Raw genomic sequence first — 24,213 nt, forward strand, 5'->3', positions numbered from 1 at the left:
TGGCATGTGCATTTCCAAAAATGGGCACTAACAGCGCACTGCCTGCCCAATTCTAAATGTGTGAACATTTTTAAAAATTGCCATAGTATGAGGGGAAACGGGGGGGAGCAATGGGCTTGATGGGAAAGAACGCAGAGAGAGAGCAGGAGTTGTAGGTTGGCTGCTGGGCCAGAAAGCAGAGGGAGCGGCGGGCTAGAGGGGGATCTGTGAGTCAAAAAGCAAAGAGGGAGCAGTTAAGCGGAACAAGGCAGCAAGCTGTAGATTGGGAGCAAGGATTGTAGACTGCAGGAGAAACTATGGAGTGTAAGGTGCGAGTTGGGAGCATGGTTGGGTGTCTGGCAGGCGCAGGGAAGTGTTGAGTTGGGTCTTGGCAGTGTGACAAATCACTCCAGTATGCAGATGACTGGCAGAGGGAGAGGTGTGAATAAGTTGTGATGAGTAAATGGTTTGTGTGAGGGATGTCGGTGTGTGGGTGCTTGCGGTTTTGTAGAACAGATGATGGAGAAAATGTTTGCCATTACAACTGATAATGGTCAATTCAGATAATATTAAATAGGCATGTTTATTCTACCAAAAAAGTAGAGCAAAACAAACACTGTTCTGTCAAGCCAAGGGCATCTGGGACTCTTCTTATTAAATTAATACAAAAGGTGCAGATAAGGTAATTGACCCGACTCATGTAGCCTCATCGACTGTTTTTCTTCAACTTGTCAACCCTACACCCTGCAGTCAATAAAAAAATGTGCTGCACAAATGCTATTTTGTGCCACAGAATGTGTTTTATACCGCAAAATATTCAATTTCATGCATCACTTTTTAAAATATGTTTTTGATGCGACAATAAAATTATGGAACATATTTAAAATATCTCATTTCAGGTTAATCTCAAGTGTTCCTTTGTTTCTTCTCTTTCCAATTATAATGGCCGAGTAGGATTGTTTACTGTTCTAGTCCTGGTGTTCACAGGACATGTTTCACAAAACATCTCTCAAACATTCAACTCCAATGTAGGCAGAATCTTAATTACTTTTTTTCATTGTGAAATTGTTACTCGTTTGTACAGAATTTTAAATGCAAGTGTTAGGTTTACTATAGATAGTACTGATTTTATAAATTCATGGTTTGTAGAAATGAATATGTTCAAATGATTTCTCAAATGCTTTGGTTTTTGTGTGAGGTTTGCTTGTACAACCCAATATCACAAAAATAAAAATGAATTATTTTAAAAAAATTGTACATGTACTTTACTTGCAGTGCGAATATATTATATATCAATATAAACACTGTGGGACACCAACAGTTTGAAAATGTTATTGAACATATTTTAATAATTACCCCCACACAAATACGTTGCATAACTGTTCCAAAACACCTGAATCGGGCATTAACATTCCACCAAATTCACCACCAGTTGCTGAATTTGTGTCAGCCTCCAACTAAAAGAAAGAAAACAATCTTAAGGCATACCTTGGAAACAAGACTTGCTCTATAGGCGGCTAAAGCTTTCAGGTATTCCTTTTTGGCGGCTTCGGTTTTCCTTTTGTAAACCTGTGAAAATAGAACACAACAAACAGATGACGAATCCTGTTAAATACTTCTTTATTCTATTCTATATATTATATTATTGAAAAACATATTTTCTGCACACAAAACAATGATAGTCTAATTTTTGCAATAGTTTGCATAATTGTACACAATAAGGACATGGAGGAATTTCAAACTTCCTGCCACCTAAATGAGGTTGTCAGGTAATTACCATCCTGGTCCAACTCGTCGGCAAAATGCTTTATTGCCATTAGCACCAAGGCTGAACATCTTGAGAGTAGATTAATTATTAATTTGGAAGAAAATAGATCACTTGACAAGCCAGAGCTTTTTGCAGTTAAACAATACCATAGACAATATGGCCGCCATGGGAAATGCAAGGGAGGTCTTGGGAGCCCCTCTTCCATTTCCATGATCTCATACAGAGAAGTGACAGAGGTGGATCCGGCAATGGTGACGGGTAAGTGCAAAATTGCAAAAACGTAAGTGGAGCTAGGAAGTAGGGCTGATGAAGTGGGCCTGGAGGGTGCATGGGAGCAGGGGTGGAGGTTGGTGTTGGCAAGGAGGATCAGGGAACACCCCAAAGAAGGAATCTAGCAGGACAAATCTCTCAGAACATAGGGTGTTCCATTAAGAGCAATCTGACTGGCTGCAATACAATATGTATTATACAGAATTAATAGCAATCTAAACAGTTAACATGTGCCTAACCTTTACGGCATATTTGCTGAAATAAAGTATTTGATTAATACACATTTTAAATGCATTCCATCTTTGATGTGATGAAATGACTTCTGATCCACTGGAGTACAAGGATGAGAAGCGGCAAACCACCTACCGAGTCCTCAAAATTTTACAAAACAAGAGTGATCGCTTCCTTCACCTCACATGGTAATGTAGCTGGAGGGCAGGCTATAATCTCAAAGGGGGGGGGGGTGAAGGACAGCAAAGTGCAACAGTCCAAAATAAAGGAATGTTCAATCAATGTTCTAAAAGCACCACACGCAAAATACCTAAATACAGCAATACAGAGTATATAAGAGATCGAGATGCATTGGAGAATGAAACAGGGGAGTAAGGCAATCACAAACCACAATGTTTGTAAACGCATTGGTCTTTTGAGAGAAAAAGGGAACAAAGTGGGCCAACCAGTCTCTATGGCCAAAAGTTGGACCAAGAGGCAGTTGCGAGTCTACAATACCTTCTTGCTGTTCTTAGCGACACCAGCCTCTCACTATTACGCAGCAGCGGGCATGCACATTTCCATACAGGTGCATCTGCAAATGGCTGGCAGTAAACTGAGCAACTCAATGTACTGAACTACTTGCGTTGGACATTCGAATTGCGACTCATGCCATTATTTCATTCACTGCCGCGTCCTGAATGTACCTGTTTTTGCTCTTCTCCTAGGCCATCCCACATGGATGCTACTATTTTGGAGACCTCTCCAAAGGTAGCGTTCGGATTCTGCCCTTTAATTGCAGCCTGAGTGTCCCTGAAGAAGAGAGCATACGCGGACACAGGTTTTTGCGGCTCATTGGGGTCTTTCTTTTTCTTCTTCTTTGGAGTTTTGGGTTTCTTCCCGGAATCTGGAGCCGCTCTCTTTTCCCCAATTCCCTAGAAAAGAAAGCAGGCAGATACAATATGGTTACTTAAAAAAAAAAAGGTAGCGCAGCAACAGTACCGCTAAGCATGCACTTTCCAGCATCATTCCAATTGCGTTCAAAGCTTCCTTCACTGTTGACGTAATTCAAAGGAATAACTATTTAAGAGGGATCAATTGAACACATGCAATGCTTTTAAAGCACAAAACCCAAAGAATGTTGGCATGCAAAAAGTGGCTATGTGCAACATGTGGCATCCCTGTAGTAGAAGGAACAGCCCTCAAAGAAACGTTTTGAGCGTAATTCCAAAGAGGAATTGGCCCTCAAGGGAAGGGATTGGTAGTGGCAGTAAAAGCAAAAGGCAGCACCCAGTCTGTAGTGCGGTGCTCAAGGTATTATTCTGAAGCATATTTTACACCCTAAGTTGGGGATAAAAGGATATTTTTACCAAATGAAAAAGCAATTCCTATTCGCAATGAGAGTCCTTTTTTGGAGAGTAAAAATATGTTAAACTCGAAAAGCAGATATATTTTGTCAATGTATACTTCTTTACCCCTAGCAATGTAATGCATGAACACTAAATCTTGCAATGTTTCCTTAAAAGTATAATTTGGTTCAGGTAGTAATAAATATTGAATGTCCTGCCATATTTTTTTACCATTGATTTAAACATAGCAGTCAGCCGAGCTGCGTTTCTCAGTTTTACTCCCTACTTTTTTTTGTTTTGTATATTACCCTGCTCCAGGCAATAACAGTGGCTGCCATGCCACTTCTCTGCAAGGATGATAGGGGAACGGAGGAACTGAAAAGAGCAGAGGTTCTGAAAATGAATGTAAGGCGTGAATCTAGGACTCAAACATTGGAGAAGTCATATTAGACGGCCGAATCCTCCAATGACATTCTGATGGCTGTGATGTCGATTCATAGAGTAGCTACTGATATTAAGGTCTAGATTTACATACAAGTTTTCAATTGAATTAACCCATGTTAAAACATTTTTGTAAACCAGGCCCCAAGTCTCACTTAGTATGGTCTTACTCCTGAAAAAAAAAAGACCTTTTATTCACAAAGCAGAAACTACGACTTATTCGTGGAAAGAGAGAGGTTAACAGTAGTTCACTCTTGATTGAGCAAGTCAGAGTAACTGCCATTAAAGCCTTTGCAAATTACATAGTTTCTCTCCAAAAGTAACTCAGAACTTCTTTGTGAATGGTGCCCTGGGTTTTTAATATTTTAAAAAACTAAGGTAACAAAGGAACGCAGTTGATTTTAAAAAAAACATCCACAGAGATTTTATTACATCTTAATTTGTATCCACTTTACGACATATTTTAGACCAACTAACAAAACACCCACTGCTTTATTACCTGAAACTACAACTCCAGAGGCCAGTTTCTATTTTCCATGGATAGAAAGTGTTTTATAGTCATTCTATGCGCACCCCTAGAACTTGTTTTGTGGTGCTTTCTTTTACAGTCAAGCACAGCTGGGCGGATCTAGGGGGATGCTGGGCAAGATGGGTTAAAACGTCTGTGGTGCGAGTGAATTTCTAAATACTCTTGTGTAGTGCACTGATCACTCATGCCTCGGGCTCCAATTCATCATCGCAGCACTTGTCAGGCTCTCAACATGTAACCAAACCCACTGGAGAGCTTCAAGTAATACTAAGACAAGCGCAGTGCTTTTGACATTTGACGTTTATGGCAGTGAGCTTTAAGTCATGTTCTCCGATTAAAAAAATTGGCAAAATGCCCATCCCCCCAGCGACTCACCCCTGTAGACCCGCCCCAGCATCCAAGAACATGCGTATACCTAACCGAAAGAAAGAGCAAGGCAAGATTACACCAGAGAAAAAATAAGGAATGTAGCCTGGTTAGAATACATTGACGACAGCTGGCAATGAAGGAAAGAAACCGACTTGACAATGTCATGGATGGGAAAGAAGCATACCCACCCTTACAGACCATTACCTTTTTTATATATATATGTCACCAGAAGGTAGGGGGTATTTTGGTAACAATAATTAGAGCCAGGCAATAGGCAATTCGTTTGATCTGACGTGCCAGCAGGGCCAGTGTAAGGGGAAAATGGAGGCAAGGCCATCACTCTTATACCTCTCACCATACATTCCCGGCCTAGCCCAGCCATCTGTAACCCCTGGTTACTGCTATAGAATGGCAGCCCAACTGCCTTAATTCCTGAAATGAGTCTATAGAGTGTTTCCCTAAGATCCCGCTCCCTACCTCCCTCAGGGACTCCTAACACAGGTTAATGTTATAACGGTCCAGAGAGTGGGCAAAGGAAGAACAGAGATTCCCAGCGCTTGCCCTGGTATGAAGTTGGTGTCTACAAGGCTGCGGGTAATTGATGCTTAGTGTATGTATTGCCCTACACACCACAGTTAGGTTCAAACAAATTAATTTGACCATTCACACTGCGCCATGCACTGTTAATTAGTGTGTACAGTTGTGCATCTTTCATTCATGTTGAGTCAATAATCATCACAGAGTATACTTTTTTTGGTGACTCTTGTATCTGCCCTCCCCCCACCCCCACCCTGCAGTCAATTTTATTTTTTTATACTTACCTACCATAGTACCACCAAAGGTTCGAACTTTTGGTGCTTTTGGTGTTCGCACCTTTGGTGGTAGCATTTTTTGGTCTTTTTGTACGGTCAGAGCTTCTTTTTCGGTCCCATCGTACAATTCTGTATGGCCAAGTATGGTCCTGTGAGCTTTGTGCTGACATGTGGTGCATGAGGTATGCACTAGGGCATGTCTTCCACTTCCAGGAAGGATGGCAAAGATGACCTTTTCCTGGGGTCCAGGGTGCATCACATGACCCCTCTCTGCCAGTGGTAGAAATGTATGCCCTAGGTGTCAACAAGATGTGCGTTTAATTTCATTGCAGTGTTACTATTTCTAATTCCTGGACTGAGGATGCAAACGTGTTCTCCAGGTACTGTTTTAATGTTGGTGTTCGCAAGTTAAAGTGCATGTCTTGTGAAGAAGAGATGACCAGTTGATCCTGGAATCCTTCCTTTGTAAATGTCAAATGATGTTTGGCGTCTGGTCGAAGCTGGGCACTGTCTCCTACACTAAACACTATCTGTAGGTTAGGGGAGACATCTCTCAGACAAAAACAGGAGCCCTGTCCTATGCACCATTTGTAAATGAGGAGTGTGACATTCCACCCAACATTAGAGGGTGGCAATTTAACATTCCCAGACGTGCAAACATTGTCCTCTTCTTTGCCTAGGAAGGCATACCTAATCCTGGTAGGTCATCCCACATAGAAAAGGCAGTCAAGAGCAACACAGGATCTAACAGGGGAGACTGAGAAACACATTACTTTGTAAGCCGGAACTTAACATGCTGCCACTATGTGAAGGTGTTGAGCCTCTTAAAGATGGTTCATGAGGCAGAATGGAATTTTTATAAAATCGTTGTTGAGAAAATGAACACAAATGTGTAGGAACCTGAACTCATTGGGGAGCATAGATCTATTAATGATGCCCAGGCTTCTTGAGCAAAATAAAGTGTTGTGACCAAATGCAGAAAAAACACAGACTGTTCGGACTGATACAAAGATATTAGAACCGCAGGAGCACAGCATTACTACTGTTATACACCTGCAGAATTAAGAGAGAGAGAGAGAGGGTGCCAGCTGAATAAGGATGGTGGGAGCCAAAGACAAAAAGGGTGACAAACGAAGAGAGCCATTAAGAGACCGAGGTAAAGAAGACAGAGGAAAGCGAAAGAGGAGAGAAGGAATAGGGAAGCAAACGAAAGCGTAATGAGATAGAGTCAAATTGCAAACCAATGAAATATTCTAAAAATCAAATCTTCAATGTCAAAGTGCTCAAATGAAGCATTAGACTCTGCATCAAGGTCTTTATTGTGGGGTCAACAAGAGTAAAGCTCAGGCCGCACACCGAAGGTCTAATTCCAAGACCGCTTGTGCAGGGGGAAAAAGGGAAGCAGAAACCATTACTTCCTGTGTCAGAGCTTGTCCATATATACTTGCTAAGTGGCCATTGTGTGCACATCATAAGGGGAAGCTTGGGATCTAGTCTTTTATAGATGGTAAGAACCTGCATTCCAAACTTGCCGATTGGCTGTAGAGGTGGAAATAGAGCTGGAAATAGTGAGAACAGAAAAAATGGAAGCGGGGAATGAATCCTGTTATTGCCTGCATCTCACACTGCCCGATGGTCTAAATGGGAGAAATATACTGTAATATGCTGCACCCCAAAACACAAGAATTAACGCAGACGTGCAGGGAAATAGGTTACACACAGCAGGACAGAAAATACTCATTTGGACTCACTGGTCTGATTGTGCCAAACATGTTGGTGTGCATTATAAAGTTGTGATGTTCTTCCATATGTTTTACTGCCACAAGAAAAATTCAACATGCCATAGCCTAATTAACTACTTAGTTAAATAAATGTATGGCTATCCGGTCTCACACTCCATGGAATGCTTGCACAGTGCAACCTACCCTGTTGGATTCTTCTGCATCCTCTTCATTGATGGAACTGGATGGAGAGGGTGTAGCCGACTTGCTAGCAGGCGGTGAAGGAGAGGTGTGGGGAATTCCAGGTCCTCCTAAATTCAGCCCCAACTGCGCACTCAACTGAGATTGGTTTATGGTGGTCAGCTGACTCGGAGACATCATGACTGCATGAGCAGCATCTGTCATTTGGACAATGGAGCGCATAATCAAGGCCTGATCCTGACGATATTGCGAGACTTGTGCCGCCTGTCGGTGATCCTAAAGTAATAAAAAGAAATGCAATCAATTTAAGTATAGTGAGGGCTGGAAAATGAATCAAAGCATATCTATAACTCATGCCAATTTCAAATGCTTTTTTGAAATTTGCGAATGAAAGAGTCCAATTCAAAAAGTCAAAACTCAGCATCTGGTAAAGAAACAAAAACAGTAGAGGGGCATTCTCATGCCTTGTTTGTTAAGAGTAATTTAATAACCTCCACAGCTTTTTTCTGATAGGCAAAATGCCAAGGATGTATAGGAGCTAGAATAATGGCCTGTAGATACATGTGCATTAGACGGCGGATTTTACAAATGCAACTCATGATCCAAACAGTTTTGTCAAATGTTACCACCACGTGATTGAGTCTTATGGATTTGCTCTCCAATTATGCAGGTTACCCAACTGTGTTTTAATATAAAAGTACGATGGCGTGGATTGTCCTGGCTATCTCACAATTTGGTCAGCCGACCTGTGTTTCGACCTCGTGGGTCTTTATCAGGCTATTGGTGGTTGTCGAAGCTCCTGTTAGGGTCATGTGTGGATTCTATCTAGGTCCTGTGTGTTCACAGCTGGGCTTGTCATGGGCCCTGCAATGTATACGTGCAGAGCTGTTGCGTCCTCGGTCATGGCCATCGGATCGAGGATGCAACAGCTCAATAGCCTTGATAAAGACCCACAAGGTCGAAACATGTGTCGGCTGACCACAATTGGGCTGAAAGCCCACACTCCAATTCATGAAAAATCTGCACTTATCACAAAAACGTAAAAAGTGTGGAAAAGACATGCATTACTTACCGTAATAGCATTTCTGATGATTGTATCTGCTTAGATTCACATGCTGTGCATATGGTCCGACATCCAGTGGTAACCGCAGAGTATTGCATCTTGTCTTTCGGGGACCGAAAGGGGATGTCGGCATAGGCGTGTCTGTAACACTATCCCTATTGTGACGTGTAGTGTACCCAAAATCCCTCACGCGCCGAGGTCCCTCGATTGTATTTTATTTCTCTGCCATGAGGGAGCCCAAGGCTATAGGTTATCAGGTAATATTATCCCCACCAAAAATATCGCCGTACATATGGTTGTCGGGAACGGCCATAGGCGATATTTTTGGTGCGCATAATTTATGGGGTAAATGGATGGAGGGGTTGCGTAGGTGTCCCCCGCTCCCTTTTAAAATATATGGGGGTTGCAAGGGTGTCCCCCGCAGGTTCCATGGGGTAATATCGCCACAAAAATATGGCGAAATTTTTGTATGGGGATATTTTTGCGGCGATATTATCCCATGGAACCAGCTTTAGTGAATGAGTACATAAAGATGGATGATTCTGAGGCCTTTTTTGGACGGGAAGGCAGTAACCTTGGGCTACTGTTTCCAGTGTCCAAGCATCTGAGGTTATTCACCGCCATTCCTTCAGATGCTGAGAGATCCTGCCTCCCACTGGTGTTTTGTGCAACAAGGTCTCAGAGGGATTTGGAGGTGGCTGAAGGAGTGGCTGAGGGTACAGATGCCGCTCCTGAGGCTGATTTTGCACCTCTTCCTCGTGCTCCACGAGGGAAGTTTCTTTTGCCCCTTTGAGAAGCCTGTCCACTTCCTCTAACAAAAGAGGAGTAGTATCGAAAAGAATGACCCCTCCAGGAAGATGAGCCGGAATAGGGTTTTAGAGGCTGGCAAAGAGGCGCTAAGTGATTTAGCTTTCGAGGTCTGAAGTTTTTCTAGGCTTTCATCAGCCTTTCTGCCAAAGAGCCTCGAGCCATCAAAGGGCATGTTGAGGAGTCTAGCTTGCACGTCTGGTGCAAACCCCGACTTCCTCAACCACGCAAATCTGCGTAGCACAATGCTTGCAGCCATGGATCTGCTGATACTATCAGCAGTATCCAGTCCAGACTGGAGACATTCCCCCATTGCCTCCTTCCAGTCTTTAACTACATTCAGGAAGCCTTCACTTTCCTCGCCTTCCGGAATATGATCAGCTGCCGCCGAAATACAGTCCCAGAGGGTTTGGGTAAACCTGGCTAGGGTACAGGTAACATTTTCTGACTTAAGTGCCATACTGCCTGACGTGAAAACTTTAGGTGCCCAGGCATCAACTTTTTTATCCTCTCTATCTGGAGGGATAGTTGGATAAGCAGTTTGTTTTGAAGTGAATGCTGCCTGAATGACTAAACTCTCTGGAGTCGGATGTTTATTCAAATGTTCAGGATCCGTTCCAGCTGGTCTATATTTTTTGGGAAAAGTGCTATCTGCAGCAGCAATACTCTCTGGCTTCTCCCAGTTTTTCTCCACAGTTCTTTGAAGGGCCTTGTGGAAAGGGAGAACAGGATCTTTCTGAGGTCCCTTGACGATTATATCCGTCATGTCATCTTGTTAAAAAATGGGTGAAGTATTACCCCAACCCATATACTCAATAACCCTGGTCATAAGACCCCTGTACCCAGCAACTGCATGTTCTGCAGGATCAGGTCTGGCGAACTCTAATTCTGGGGATGTGTCAATTCCACTGGCAGAATGTAGAGTATCACTCAGGTCTCTCATTCTAGATTCCTGATCAAGAAGTTCTTCAGGAACTTGTCTTGTACCATAAGAAACTCCAAGAGGAGCAGATTCTTCATAGATTGGTGACATAGACTTGAAAAAGTCTGATCTGGGCAATGGAGTGAATCTCCTTTCTTCCTCTACTATCCGCGTTGAAGGAATTGATAAATCCTTCAAAATTGTCGAAGGGATCTTCGAAGACTTCGAAGATGACTGATATCGGCGTCAAGGAGGTTTTTGGTTTTGGAGTCGAAATTATCGACGCCGAGGGCGTCGACGAAGTCGTCTAAGTCTTCGACAGCTTGTGTTTTTTGCATGGCAATGGAGAAGTACTCGACTCTCGAAGAGTCTTCGATGGATTTACGTCGACTTGAGTTCTTTTAGATTCCTCGACGCTACCGGTCTTTGCCATGGTAGTCTTGGACTTCCCTTTATTGTCCAATGGAGCGACTTTAGGGGTATGGCTTTTTACAGGGTCTTTCGAGGGGGTCGGCCGCATTCTCGAAAACCTCCATCATCTTTTTGAGGAATTCTTCCCACTTACTGGGAGAATCCGATTTACTCGGACATCGAATTCCTTCGGTCGCCTCTGAAGAAGAAGTTGATGAGGGAGATCTAGGTCTCTTCTTAATTTTTTTAGATGATGACGAAGAGTGTCTCGATCTACTCCTAGATCGAGATCTCTTTGAGTGCCTATGGCAATCCGATTCCTTCAAATCAGTCGCTTTCTTATGTCTTTTTGACATAGCCTTCTTCGAGGATTCCCTCCCCACCGACAGTTTACCTCTTCTCTCACAAAGAGCTTTCTCGGTCATGGATTGACAGGACCCGCAGTTGCCGGTTCGGTGACTGGAACCGAGAGACACGAGACAAATCCGGTGGGGATCGGTGATCGACATTTTAGATCCACAATCTACACACTTCTTGAACCCCGTCTTGGGTGTCGAAGGAGTTGAAGATGATGGCATTTTCTTCACAGAAAATAGAAGCGTGCCGTTCTCGATAGCGAAGCGATCGGAAAAAGGGAACTGAAGCAACGGGCGCGGCTTGAGCTATTTATACCATTGGTGACGTCGACAGAGTATGGAGTCCGTTGGGGGACAATCGACGCCACGACCTCAAGCACTGCGCCCTCTGCCGAGAAACTTTTTTTCCGAAGCAGCGGAGCTGGAGATAACGAATTATCACAAGATGAGGAATACGTGGGAGGACACAATCCATTTGAAATTCTATTAGGTAAGTAATGCATGTCTTCTGATGCTTGTTAATCTGCTTAGAATCACATGCTGTGCATAGACTAGCGAGCAGTACCCGGAGTTGGAGGTGGGTTGTGAGAAGGAACAGTAGAGAAAAGATGTCTTAGTACTGCTTGTCCCACCTGAGAATCAGACCTAGAATGAGTGTCTAGGCAATAGTGTTTTGTAAAGGGGTGTACAGAACTCCAGGTTGCCGCTTTGCAAATGGACTCAAGAGGAACATTTGCAATGAATGCTATGGATGCCCAGTGCCTCGAGTAGAGTGTGCTCTAGGCTTGAAGGGCAGTTCTCTCTTAGCAAGAGTGTACATAGTGTGATGCATTTGACAATCCACCTTGAGTTAGCTGATTTAGAGACAGCATCCCCTTCTCTTCCAGCTACCACTGAAACGGAGAATTGTTTAGTCTTCCTAAGTGGTCTAGTTCTTTCCAGGTAAAACATGACTGCCCTGCTCACGTCTAGTGCGTGAAGGCTTCTTTCGGCCACGTTAGTAGGGTTCTGGAAGAAAGTGGGTAGTTCGATTGATTGGTTCACATGGAACTTTGAGATAAATTTAGGCGCAAACCTGGGATGTGTGCGCAGAACTACCTTATCTTTGCGGACTGTAACAAAGGGGTCTAGAACAGAAATAGCCTGTAGTTCGCTAACCCTTCTGATAGAAGTGATAGCCACTAGGAAGGCTGTTTTATAAGTCAGGTCTTTCAGATTTGCTTTATGCATAGGCTCAAAGGGGGCTCCCATGAGCCTGGTCAAAACCACATTCAGATCCCATCCAGGGGCTGGGTGAGAAATGTGAGGTTAAATCCTCTTAACCCCTTCCATAAAGGCTTTAATCACTGGTATTTTCCACCACAATACTTTTTTGTTGTGATGTGGTTTAAGCTGACAGAGCAGCCAGATGAACCTTTAGGGAATTGAAGACAAACCCAGAGTCTAACAGGTGAGTTAGATACAGCACAATGTGTGAGGGTGAGCAATCGATGGGATTGACGCCCTTGGAATTGCACCAGATGGCAAAACGTTTCCATTTGCTGGCATAGCAATAACGTGTATTAGGCTTTCTCGCTTCCCCGAGTATGTCCATGCACCTCTGAGGGAGTTGCAGGTGTCCAAACTCGATGATCTCAGGAGCCAGGCTCCTAAGTTCAGAGTTTGTGGGCATGGGTGTAGGGTCTCCCCCCCCCTCCCTGTCCTGAGACAACATGTTGTACGGGCAGGTCAGCTTGACTGGTGGGGAGAGGGACATTGCCATCAGGTGAGCGAACCAGGGTTGGCGGGCCCACATGGGGGCCACCAGTATCATGGTAACTGGTTCCTGGTGCATCTTGTGCACTATCTTGTTGAGAAAGGGAGTCGGGGGGTGGGGGAAAGCATAGCTTGGATAAGTTCTGAGGGTACCTGGAGGTGTAGTCTTGGCATTGGGCGCTCTCCTGAGTAGCGAACAGAACAGGGCGATCTCTGGGAAACCCCATTCTGCGAAGACGTTGGACACAATGTCTTTGTGCAGTCGCCATTCGTATTCTTCTGGCAGAGGAAAATCTCTGCTGAGTACGTCTGCCAGAAGATTGAGTTCCCCTGGAACAATTCTGGACAACAAAAACATATTGTGTTTGAGAGCCCATATCAAAATGTTTTGTGACAGCTTGGATAGCCCTGAAGAGTGAGTGCCCCCCTGTTTGTTCAGGTAATACATTGCTGTAGTGCTGTCCGTTAGGATCAGCACTGTTTTCCCTTGCAGTTGCTTCTGAAAGGCTTTTAATGCTTTGTACACCGCTAATAGCTCAGTAAGTTTATATGGTTGGACGCTACTTGAGGGGACCACACTCCGTGAGCTGTCTGCTGAAGCAGGTGAGCCCCCCACCCCGTGAGAGATGCGTCTGTCGTTGAGAGTGGCTTCCACTGCAGGGGTGGTGAAGGTTTTCCCCTTCAAGAGGTTTTCTCTTGACCACCACTGCAGAGAGAGAACGAGGGCTGGCGAGACAACTACCAGATCTTCTCATTGTCCACTGGCCTGACACCACTGGCTGTTGAGCCACTCTTGCATGGGACGCATGCGCATCCGTGCGTGGGGAACCAAGTATATGCATGACGCCCTCATTCTTAGCAAGCGCATTGCTTTGCGTACCGCCACCTCCCGACTGGCTACATATTGAGGGATTTGAGAAAGCATGTTCTGAACCCTCTAGCTGGAGGGGAAGACGAGACCGTCTTCCATCCGAATCAGAGCTCCCAGAAATTGTTTTAGTTGGCTCGAGACTAAACTGGATTTCTTTTTGTTGGAGGAACCCAGGCTGAAGAGGAGATCTACTGTTTTTTGGGTGTTCAAAAAACAAGCGTCGACCGAGTCCCCCGTGATGAGCCAGTCGTCGAGGTAAGGGTAAACTGGGACTGATAGTCTGTGCCGAGGCGAGACTGAAGGGGAGTACCTTGAATTAGTAATGTTTGTCCTGGATCATGAATCTCAGATATCTGAAAGTATGCATCTTTCATGTCCAGTGTTGCCAAAAAGCCCCCCTGTTTCAGCAATGGGATCACCTCCTGCAGTGTTACCATGCGAAATTTCTGGGGTTTTATAAACTTGTTCGTTGGGCGCAGGTCTAGAACAGGGCGCATGGGGAGATCCTTCTTGGGTACAAGGAAGTACACTGAATAAATACCCTGGTTTACCTGAAGAACAGGGAAGGCTTCTATGGCGTCCTTTCCAAGCAGTGCTTCCACCTCTTGGCTCAGGATATCCAGATGGTCCGGTGAGAGGAGTCGCAAGTGCGGCGATCTGAACTGTGGAGGTCGGGCGAATTCCACGCAGTAACCATGGGCGACTGTCTTTAAGACCCACTGGTCAGAAGTTATCCCCTCCCATGCCTTGAGGAAAGATGTTAATCGCCCCCAGACCGGGGTGACTTGGGAGGGAACCTGGACTTGGTGGTCATTTTTGACCAGAGGCTGTGGCTCTTCTGGGATTGGGGCCTCTGCCTCTACCTTTGCTGCGTTTCTGACCCCTTGAGGGGTAGTACGTGGAGCTTCCAGATGTTTGATTTGTGTTGAAGTTACCTGTGCCGTAGTTGTTTAGACCAGCATGGGCCTACCCTCGAAAGGAACAAGAGTTATTACCCCTCTGGGAGGAGGGTTTCTGTGTAATTTGATGCAGAGACCTTATAGTCTCATGCTCCTTCTTGGCTGTCTCCAACGCCTCATCCACTGCTTTCCCAAAGAGGTTAGTCTCCTCAATGGGTTATTAATGAGGGAGGCCGGAGTCTCAGGTCTAAACCCTGACGTACGCAGCCAATCGTGTCTTTTCAGTAGAGTCCCTTGAGCAAGAGACCTGCCTGCAGTCTCTGCAGTGTCCAGAGTGTTTTTCACCACATTCTGGTTAACCAGTCTTCCCTCCGCAACAATGGCGAGAAGCTTTGATTTTGCGGGTTCGGGAACCTCTTTGAGGCCTTCCTGGAGCAAATTCTACTGGGCGTCAGCATAGCTTGCTAATAGAGTAGTATTATTAGCAACCCGTATGGTGTATGCAGCTGCTGACGTGACACGTTTGCCTAGGGCATGCAGCCGTTTAGACTCCTTGTCCGGCGGCGATTCTCCTGTGGCAAGGCACAAAATATCAGAGTCCTCGTCTTGCTGTGTCCATGGGTCTTTACCTTCCTGCTGGGTTTCCTCCCAGTTGTCCGTAGTATCCTGCCGATCTTCATAATTTTCGAGAAAAGAAGCTTCTTCTTCTTCATTATAGATGTCTCTATATGTGTCCATGTGGACAACGTCAACCTGTTGGAAAACATGAGACTGATCTTCCTGAATTTGGAGGTTAGGGTATACCCAAGCCTTTTTCGGGGGAGGATGATCAGAAGAACTGATAATCCATTCCAGCCGATCCATACACCCTTCAAATTTTTCTGTGGTCCATTTAGAAGACCCAAACGGGCCTACGTGAGAAGAAACGACATCTCTGCAACGCGGCGTCGAGAGGAACCTCTCAAGGTGCCGGAAAGAGGCTCTCGGCTATCTTCGTAAGCCCCATCGGAATCGGGAACCCAATCCGCTGAAATCTTTTCCGCAGCTTGTCCCATAACTTTAGGCGGAACAGGAATAAGGCCCACCGCCGCCGTGATTCTTCCGATGCTACTCTCAATAGTGGACGAATCGTTGTGAGACAAAGGCTCCAAAGATTTAATGGCAGTTGTAATACCATCCGTGGCGCTAGGGGGGCCTAGCGGTCGGTTTCCGGGTAGAGGCCGAGCCGTGTTTTTCAGGCCTACTGAGGCCTTAGAAGATGTTGAAGCGTCTGGCTCCTGCCCTTAGTTTGTTTAGATTGCCCAGTCGCCAAACAATGCTGAGGATGGCTTGGGATCCGAACGATCCGATGGCACCGGCAAAGTTTTCGGCAGCCCCGTTGGCGCTTTCGCCTTTTTCGGCGAAGGCGTCGAAATTGGCGTAGGGGTTGTGTGCTTAGTGCTATGCTTTTGTCTGCTCCTGTCGCCTGGTGTGGTCCCTGTAGCAAGACCAGAGTCGAGCCTTGAAGGGTCGGGGATGGGCTTGGCGGACCTAGAAGCGTCCGCCTCAAGGTCTATAACATCCAAAATGGATGTCTGGTCATCCAAAGTACCCCTGTCACTTTCAGCTGGCGTGGCAGTGGGGGAAGGGGGCGCCACACGTGACCTACCGTACACGGCCCGCCGCTTTACACGGTGCTCCTTAAGGGTCTTGGGCCAAAGGAGTTTGCACGCCGCACACCGCTTCTCGTCGTGCTCTAGGAGGAGACAGGCGTTACACGTCCTGTGTTCGTCCTTCCAAGGATGTCTAACCCTACACTTAGGGCAGAATCTAAAAGGAGTCCTTAACATAGCCAAATGGAAGGATGACCAGACCAACAGGGAAAAGAGTGGAAAAGAGGAAAGACATAATAACAATATGGCCACCCCCACACCACTCTCCCTACTGTTAATGGTCGGCCAGAGTGCCCGACCACGTGGAAAATCCAGCCGCTGGATCTTAGGCACCGAAATTCACAGCTGTAGACGATTCCCCCCGTAGTCTTCGTCGAAGATGTTCTTATTGGGCGAAGTGACTTAACGGGGAATAAACCGACAATTTGGTAAAGATGAACAATGTCTCTAGTAAGAGCACCGCTTTAGGGCGACCAGCTATCTGGGCGGACAAAATAATTCTAAGGGACCTCGACGCGTGAGGGATTTTGGGTACACTACACGTCACAATAGGGATAGTGTTCCAGACACGCCTATGCAGATGTCCCCTTTTGGTCCCCGAAAGACAAGATGCAATACTCTGCGGTTACCACTGGATGTCGGACCATATGCACAGCATGTGATTCTAAGCAGATTAACAAGCATCAGAATTTATTTTTCCAACAACTTAAAATTTCGAGGTAGCCAGGACCATCCACCATAATCTAACTAAACAAGGAGGTGTGGGCTTCACCTCAAAAACAACCTGTGAACTTGCATCAGTATCAAGAACACCACAAAAAATAAACAGAGCTTAGAAAAGGACGGTTCGAAACCTAGGGCCCAATATCGTTAATATAAAAGTATTCTCATTAGGTCATTCAGAATGTTTCTCCTGAACAATGTGGACTATTAAGCTTGGCAAAACTACCACTGAAATCAGTTGCTGCCATTGGAGTTAACCTTTCTCTCTGGAGCCTACCAAATGACCATGACCTTGGGGCTATCTCCCCCAACTGCATAGCAGTTACAGAGCTCAGGTGTAGCTTTTGCGCAAGACCTACAACAGGCAACACTCGGGATAATTCATGCGAGGCCTTTATGCATATGTGACAAAACCTTGCACTATTGGTGCACCATGGCACTTTATTGCCATGTATTATTTCAGTATACATTTGCCCTATGTGAATTTGTTTCCCCAACGCAAATGCTGTACAAAAATTGAACTTTCCTCAACACAAAGGTTCCATAATACCACCTTGGCACTCCCTCAGGCAGTAATTGCGGTTGTATTTTTGCGCTTTTCTGTATGGACTTAGTCAATGGAGAACGTGTGTCTATTCCAAAATATAATTCTCCAGAATTGGCAGATCCTGCTTGGTGCAGAGGCTGGATTACTCTCAGGTCTGTGATCTACGAATCATGTACAACCAGCCATTCACAGCCTGCCGTGGCCCTTTGAGGTAAAGTGCCTACAATGCCTGATGCTTTATGTGATTTAGCAGGCTTTTTGAGGTCGAAGTTAGACAGGCCTGACTGGACAACCAAAAGCAACGCCCGCCTCGGCACTAGAGATCTCAAAATGCCTGAAAGTCCATTTGCGCACCAAGCATTCTCAGAACTGGCCACACAGCTGTGGAACTCTCATCCCTGCCACACTTGTTCCATGAAGACTGATTCCAGTTGAGAAAGCAGCTCACATCATAGCTCCTTTCACACTAAAGAATAGCTCAGCCTTCTCGGATAACACCGTCTGGTCAAAATGAGCAGAACCAAGGAATCTGCCTTGGCATGGTTTTCACCCAATATGCCACTTTAAAGTAATACAGTAACATCACTGAGAGGGAGAACAATGTGCTTTATTATTCACCTCTTGTGTTTGTAAAAAATCTTGATTTGGATCTTCCAGCCTCTGTTTTGGAATAGTCCACGATACATATCCACATGTATGTAATTGGACACTAATCCTAACATCTTCTATTGAAAATGTCCGGAAAATTGGTCTTTAACCAATTAACAGTGTTTTTACAATGCACTGCCTGGTACTTAGAAGCAATTAATGAGTAAAGCAAACCACCACCTTCTCACTTCAACACACACTCATAAGGGAGATCATTGTAAAACATGGCAGCCTGCAATATCTGTATACAAGGCTGAAAAGACGGTTCTTATTACAGGCTAGTTGTGACATCAAGGGAATGAGGGCGAATAACATGAGACCGGCCTTGTGGGTGGGGCCTTTTCGGCCTGTAATCTGCAAGTTCTGGCTTTTGTTCCCGGCCTTCAGACATAGAGCCATGTTTTTTTCATTGATTATATGCATCAAAAACTGAAGCCCACCTCCATCAGAGTAAGCAAGAGGGCTAAATATCAAATTGGGTGGTCTAGTACAAAATAACATTCGCTCTACCACATGCAAAAACGATATTGCACGTCAACTGCAAGTTCTGCAACATTATAAACTATCTCTGCCTACAGTCGCGTTCTTCTATCTGGTCATGGCACTCATTGGTGACTTGAAACGGTGTGCAGTCATAATGTCGACATCAATAATGTCGACAGTCAAAATGTCGACAAAATAATGTCGAAAATGTATAATGTCGACATACAAAAATGTCGACACAATACATTTTCGACATTATTTTGTCGACATTTAATAAAAGCATAAATACATTCTCTATATATATACACACAAATACGTTGTTGATGGTAAGTTTGATATATCAGTATGTTTATTAAATTGAAAGTAGTATGTGTAAGTAAACGTAACTGTACAACATAATAAATAAATAAAATTAACAATACTTTTACTTTAATAAATATATAATTAAATACAACACCTTTTTGTAATTCATTTTAACTTGTTATATAATAAAGAACCAGTAGATGGCGCTTGAGAGCTAAAAATGTATGTCTATAATTATTAACTTATAATTGTTTTGACTTTCTACGTAAGGTACGTAGCACAACGTAAACGTGAGCGCCATTTTTAAAGCTCACTTTCGACTTGTTTTTACCGCGGTCGCGTCCTCGTCCCTTCGCTCCATGGATTTGTTTTTTTTTTTGGGCATTTCATCATTTTTTTCATGGTTTTTCATCTGACGGACCGGGTCTTTGTGGATTTCAAGGATTTTGTCGTACGGATGGTGGATTTTTTTTTTCGGATATGGCTTTTTTGGAAGTTTTTATTTTCATGCAGTAGCGAGATTACCCGGAACTGATTATTGGACTTTCGAGTAATATGGATTTTGGACACTTTTCGGTGAGTTTGGATACCTTTTTTTACTGAAGCTGTGGATTTCAACAAGAAAACGGTACTTTTTCACGGTTAATGCAACGTCATTTTGCACCTGGATTCATGGATTTTATGGGGGATTCTTCACCTTTTTAACACGGAATCTTGGCCACCATGAACTGTAAGTACTCTTTTTAGCATTTTAAGTTAAAAGCTATGGAATCTAAGTAAATGTCCTTGTTCTCTACTGTGAATGCTTGTACTAATTGCACTAATTTACTATCATAGTCTCTGTATTTTTTGGTTTTCGGTGCCTGATTTGCCAAAGAAATTGTTTGCGAAATTCTCATTTCTTGGTGTTGTTCTTCTAACTTTAAGTCTCGCAAGAAATGCCACAAACTTGGATTTTGGGTATTGAAATTTTTACTTATGCGGCTATGCCAGCCTTCTAATGCGTTATTTGTTCGGGGTTTGTTCTCCATGGTGTTGCGGTAGCAGTTCCATAACTCAATTGTGTATTTTGGTCGGCGTCTGTTGCCACTCCGTGTTAACTGGCCTATCCATGTATTTTCGAAGTAGTCTAGTAAATTTGTTAATTCATTTTCATGATTTTTATAGTATTCACTGTCAATTAAATGTTCGTAATAATTAATAACATGATTCTCCGGTACAAAAGCCAATGCAAAAAGTTTTTTTACGTTAATCTGAAAGTAACTGTCCTCCGTATATTTTGCTGACAAACCTAATTTCTGTATTTTTCTCCAAACACTTTGAGTGAAATGAAAAAAACAACCCTTTATTGTAGTGTCTTTGTACACGCATGAAAAACCCTTGATTTGTGCTGTTTCAAAATCCATGATTATTGTCTCTGGTTGTGAATCGGGTGTAGTTTCCTTAATTTTATTGTATACGATTTTGTAAGCGTCCTCTGTTTTTTTTGGCATCAAAAAGTAAATCAGTGGTAATGTTTTGTCATTGATTGTTCCATGGACAGTATAAAATTGAAAAAACGGGTGGGGGCATACTTTAAACGTGGCGTCACTTTGCCAATATTTGCTTTGACTTAGATGGCGAAAGTTTTCAGAGGTAGCGAACACCAAGATTTTTTCATTGTTTATTCCCATTTCGCCACAATAAAAATGTTCTCCTCTCGCTGTAATCCTAAAAATATCCGGAATACGTATATGTTCAAAGGATGTAGGTGGAGGGGGTAGGTTTTCATTGGTATGTTTTGCTCGGTTCATAGTGCGTTGCATCAACTTTTCAGCTGGTAATTGCGCTGTTACATGCGTTGGTAATTGGCCACAAACTTCCCTGAGTACCGATCCACTAGTTTCCCCCTCATGTTCTACTGCTTTTCTTTTAAGTTCCGTTAATGTTTTCCTGATGATTATAGTTGTTTGATCAGGCATATGATTGTGTTCAGCGTTTCCCTTTACTTCTGTTCCCACTGTTACTGCGCGGGCTGAACATTTATTTTTTGTATATTCTGTGCAGCGCCAGTATATTCTCTCTTTTCGCTGAAGTTCTTTACAGAATATGTATCCATTCCATACCAGCTGCTTACTTCCTTTTTGGCTTTCTATAAATTCTATTTTGTTTTCCATTTTATCACCTGAAACGACACGTAAAAATAATTTTTTTGAGGTACTGTATACTATTTCCTTTATTGTAGACGTAATTTTTCATAATGGTAGTGCGTCTTACCTTTTCGCTAGAAAAAAGTACGAAAAAAATGCTGTCAATTGCCCGAAGTAACCTCTCAAGAGATGTTCTGTCAGGTAATGACGGTTTTTTCACAGCCGTTAACCGTTTCCTGCTATCAAAAACAAGGTGCTTTACTCAGGAATGTCATCTAGCGTGTTAACCATTTCGTAACCTATCTTTATCCAGTGTCACAGACAAGTGGGTGATTACGGACGAAGGGAAGGGGAGGGGGTGCTGGGATGGTTCGTGATGGAGGGTGAGGTTGGGGGGTTGGGGGGGGGGACCCCCCCCAATGATTATTTCTGGTTATTGTCTATGATAATCGACCATTTTTTTTGTCGACATTTTTTTTTCGATAAATTGACTTCTTCCATTCTATGTATAGGATGTCGACATTATTGTTTTCGACATTTTTTTTTCGACATTTTTGCATGTCGACATTTTTTTGTCGACATTTTGACTATAAACCACTTGAAACATCTATTGATTGAAAGTAATCTAGGGCGTTCTTTGTCCTGTATACAATAATTGTCCTAGAAGAATACATTAACTGGTATCCTTTCAAATTGTCAAAATTATTTTTACGGTATAAATTATTCAGACTTGTAAAGCCTCACTAAAATTGAAAATATATAGGATAATCACATTTTGTGGAGATATAATTACACCAGGAAATGTTAATCCTTAAAGCCTAATTTTCCTTATCTCAGAAAATTCGCTGTGAATAGCCCTACCACTTCCTTATCCCCAGTTAGACTCTTCAATAGGTATGCTACGTTTCACCTGTTTATTTTCCAAAAGCACACAGAACTCCTCAGAAAGGCGACAACGGTACTGCATTCTACAAGGTCCATCCAAACGTCAAATTACTCCCCAAAATTAAAATTAAACAATTCTAGAGGAAGAGATTTAATATAGATTTACATAAACTATGCCATGAAAGCTTAGCTGTGACAATAGGTAAAGCAAACGTCTTCAAGGTAATCAGGCTTCAATTAACAACACCTTGTGATCTTTGGTAAGCAAATCGATTTATCTGCAAGTCCTGCAGAAACATGCATTAATTACATAGTATGTTAGTATTTGCTTTTCCCACCATTACATTTCAAGGAATACTTCCTTCAAAACAAGATGTGACGGTAATGCTTCTAATGTGATTATCCAAGGAAAATAAAAATGGTACAACCTGATCACAGGAAAATAGGAGGCTTTCCCTCAGTCTTGCGCTAGAATTCATACACTAAAATGCAAACTATGTCCAGGAGTTTCCACAGTGATACAGTGTGAGAAACAACTGTAGAACGACAGTTTTAAGATGCACAAGTGTAGGGCAGTATAGATTGTCAAATCCAACAGGATTGGGGATTTCGAAAATTAAATATCCGGCCCTAATCGCAAAAAGCTGTCCCTGTAACCTTGAGTAACATGCATAGATCTTCAACAATTGAATGTACTAGTCACCATGGCAATGCCAAAGATGTGAGCAACACAAGCAGGATGACTTCTGTCATGATGTTTGTGTACAAGGATGAGTTTGTAGATATGCAAATCATTGTGTTTGTTGTCAAATCCCTTTTTAAACAGGAGATTTTACGTGTGACCACATAAACTGAGCAAAGGCTAGTTTTACGTGAAATCTCTGGAGCTAAACGTAGATGTTTTCTACCAATGGAGACAGGTTTCAAATACCATACTACATTGGGAGCATAGAACCCAGTTGAATATGTATATATGCTGAATCTGTATATGAGGGCATATATGGTTTGATTGTGGCTAGGTAACTCTTGAATTTGTAGGTTGGCATGATGCGAGAAAGTTTGATGGTTGTGGGTTAGGAGGAAGTGGTTTTGGTCAGGAGTGGGTGTTTCAGCTGGAAGGGCCACACGACACTTGGCCGGATTCACAGAAGCGTTTTATAATGGCGCAATCCCGTAGAAAAACGCTCTGTGACTCCTCAGCCCCACTGAGTTTATCACTCCATGGGAGCTTCTAATGGGCAAGATGGAGCACATTTCCTAGGTGATCCCTAAAGGTAAGCAGGCTATATAAATGTGCATTTATCTTACAGGGCAGTGCTAATTTATACCTAGCTTAATCAACCCAAGACAGACATTTCCCAATACTGTAGACAAGTACATACCTGGTTTCAATCTTGTTAGGGATAATCGGGGTAGTATAGTCTGACAGTCTTGTGGTTGGAGCAAGTTTAACAAACACCAGTAATGTTATGGTGGGTTTAAAAAGGCTCGACGTATAAAGTAGCACTGCCCTGTAAGACAACGACAATTTTCTGGGGGAAAAGGCTTGCATTTTAGCTCATGTGTATACCCACAATGCCTTGCTGATGTGGCTCTGAGCTGGAGGTGAATTTTCAGTGATGGGTGTGACTTGGTTCAAATGGAATATTCTTCTTTCACATTGATGCTGGGAGAGCTTTTTAAAACCCTACTCAAAATCAATGATGATAAAAAAAGGATGTTGAAAAACAATAAGGAAAGTAAATCAAAAGGAAAATATGGGAGGGTTAAGTTACATTTTAGGACTAGAGAACGATAGGATGGCATGTGGAAATGCAGGAAGGCAAAGATGGAATAAGGGGAAGAATGGGAGGCGAGGGTTAGATTTAGGGTTGGGGCTTATGGTTAAAAATAAAAAAAGGAGGAGCGATTTTTGGATGGGTGTTCAAGCTCCATTCGAACAATAAGGAAATATGCCAGAGAAAACAACATGTCAAAATGTCAATGTTAATAAGGGTAGATAATTATCAAAAAAGATAGACTGATTCAAATGTAAACACATTATCATCATGTGTATAGTGCCTTTCACCTTGAGGGACCAAAGTCCAGGTATAGGAAACTCATCAAAGAG

The 24,213-nt window shown here is 43.3% G+C and overlaps 1 protein-coding gene across 2 annotated transcripts in view; it reads right to left on the bottom strand.

Moving 5' to 3' along the window:
• TOX3 (TOX high mobility group box family member 3) overlaps nucleotides 1–24,213 on the bottom strand; it is a 196,437-nt gene that overhangs the window by 5,843 nt on the left and 166,381 nt on the right. For both annotated transcript variants that reach the window (XM_069639517.1, XM_069639519.1), the window contains 3 exons: nucleotides 7,653–7,925; nucleotides 2,935–3,162; nucleotides 1,468–1,548 (listed from right to left, as the gene is read on the bottom strand). In XM_069639517.1, the coding sequence (XP_069495618.1) occupies nucleotides 1,468–1,548; nucleotides 2,935–3,162; nucleotides 7,653–7,925 (582 nt within the window). The remainder of the gene's footprint in view (nucleotides 1–1,467; nucleotides 1,549–2,934; nucleotides 3,163–7,652; nucleotides 7,926–24,213) is intronic.

Source organism: Ambystoma mexicanum, chromosome 1q (assembly GCF_040938575.1).
Source record: "Ambystoma mexicanum isolate Mex_15411 chromosome 1q, UKY_AmexF1_1, whole genome shotgun sequence".
Classification (NCBI taxonomy): domain Eukaryota; kingdom Metazoa; phylum Chordata; class Amphibia; order Caudata; family Ambystomatidae; genus Ambystoma; species Ambystoma mexicanum.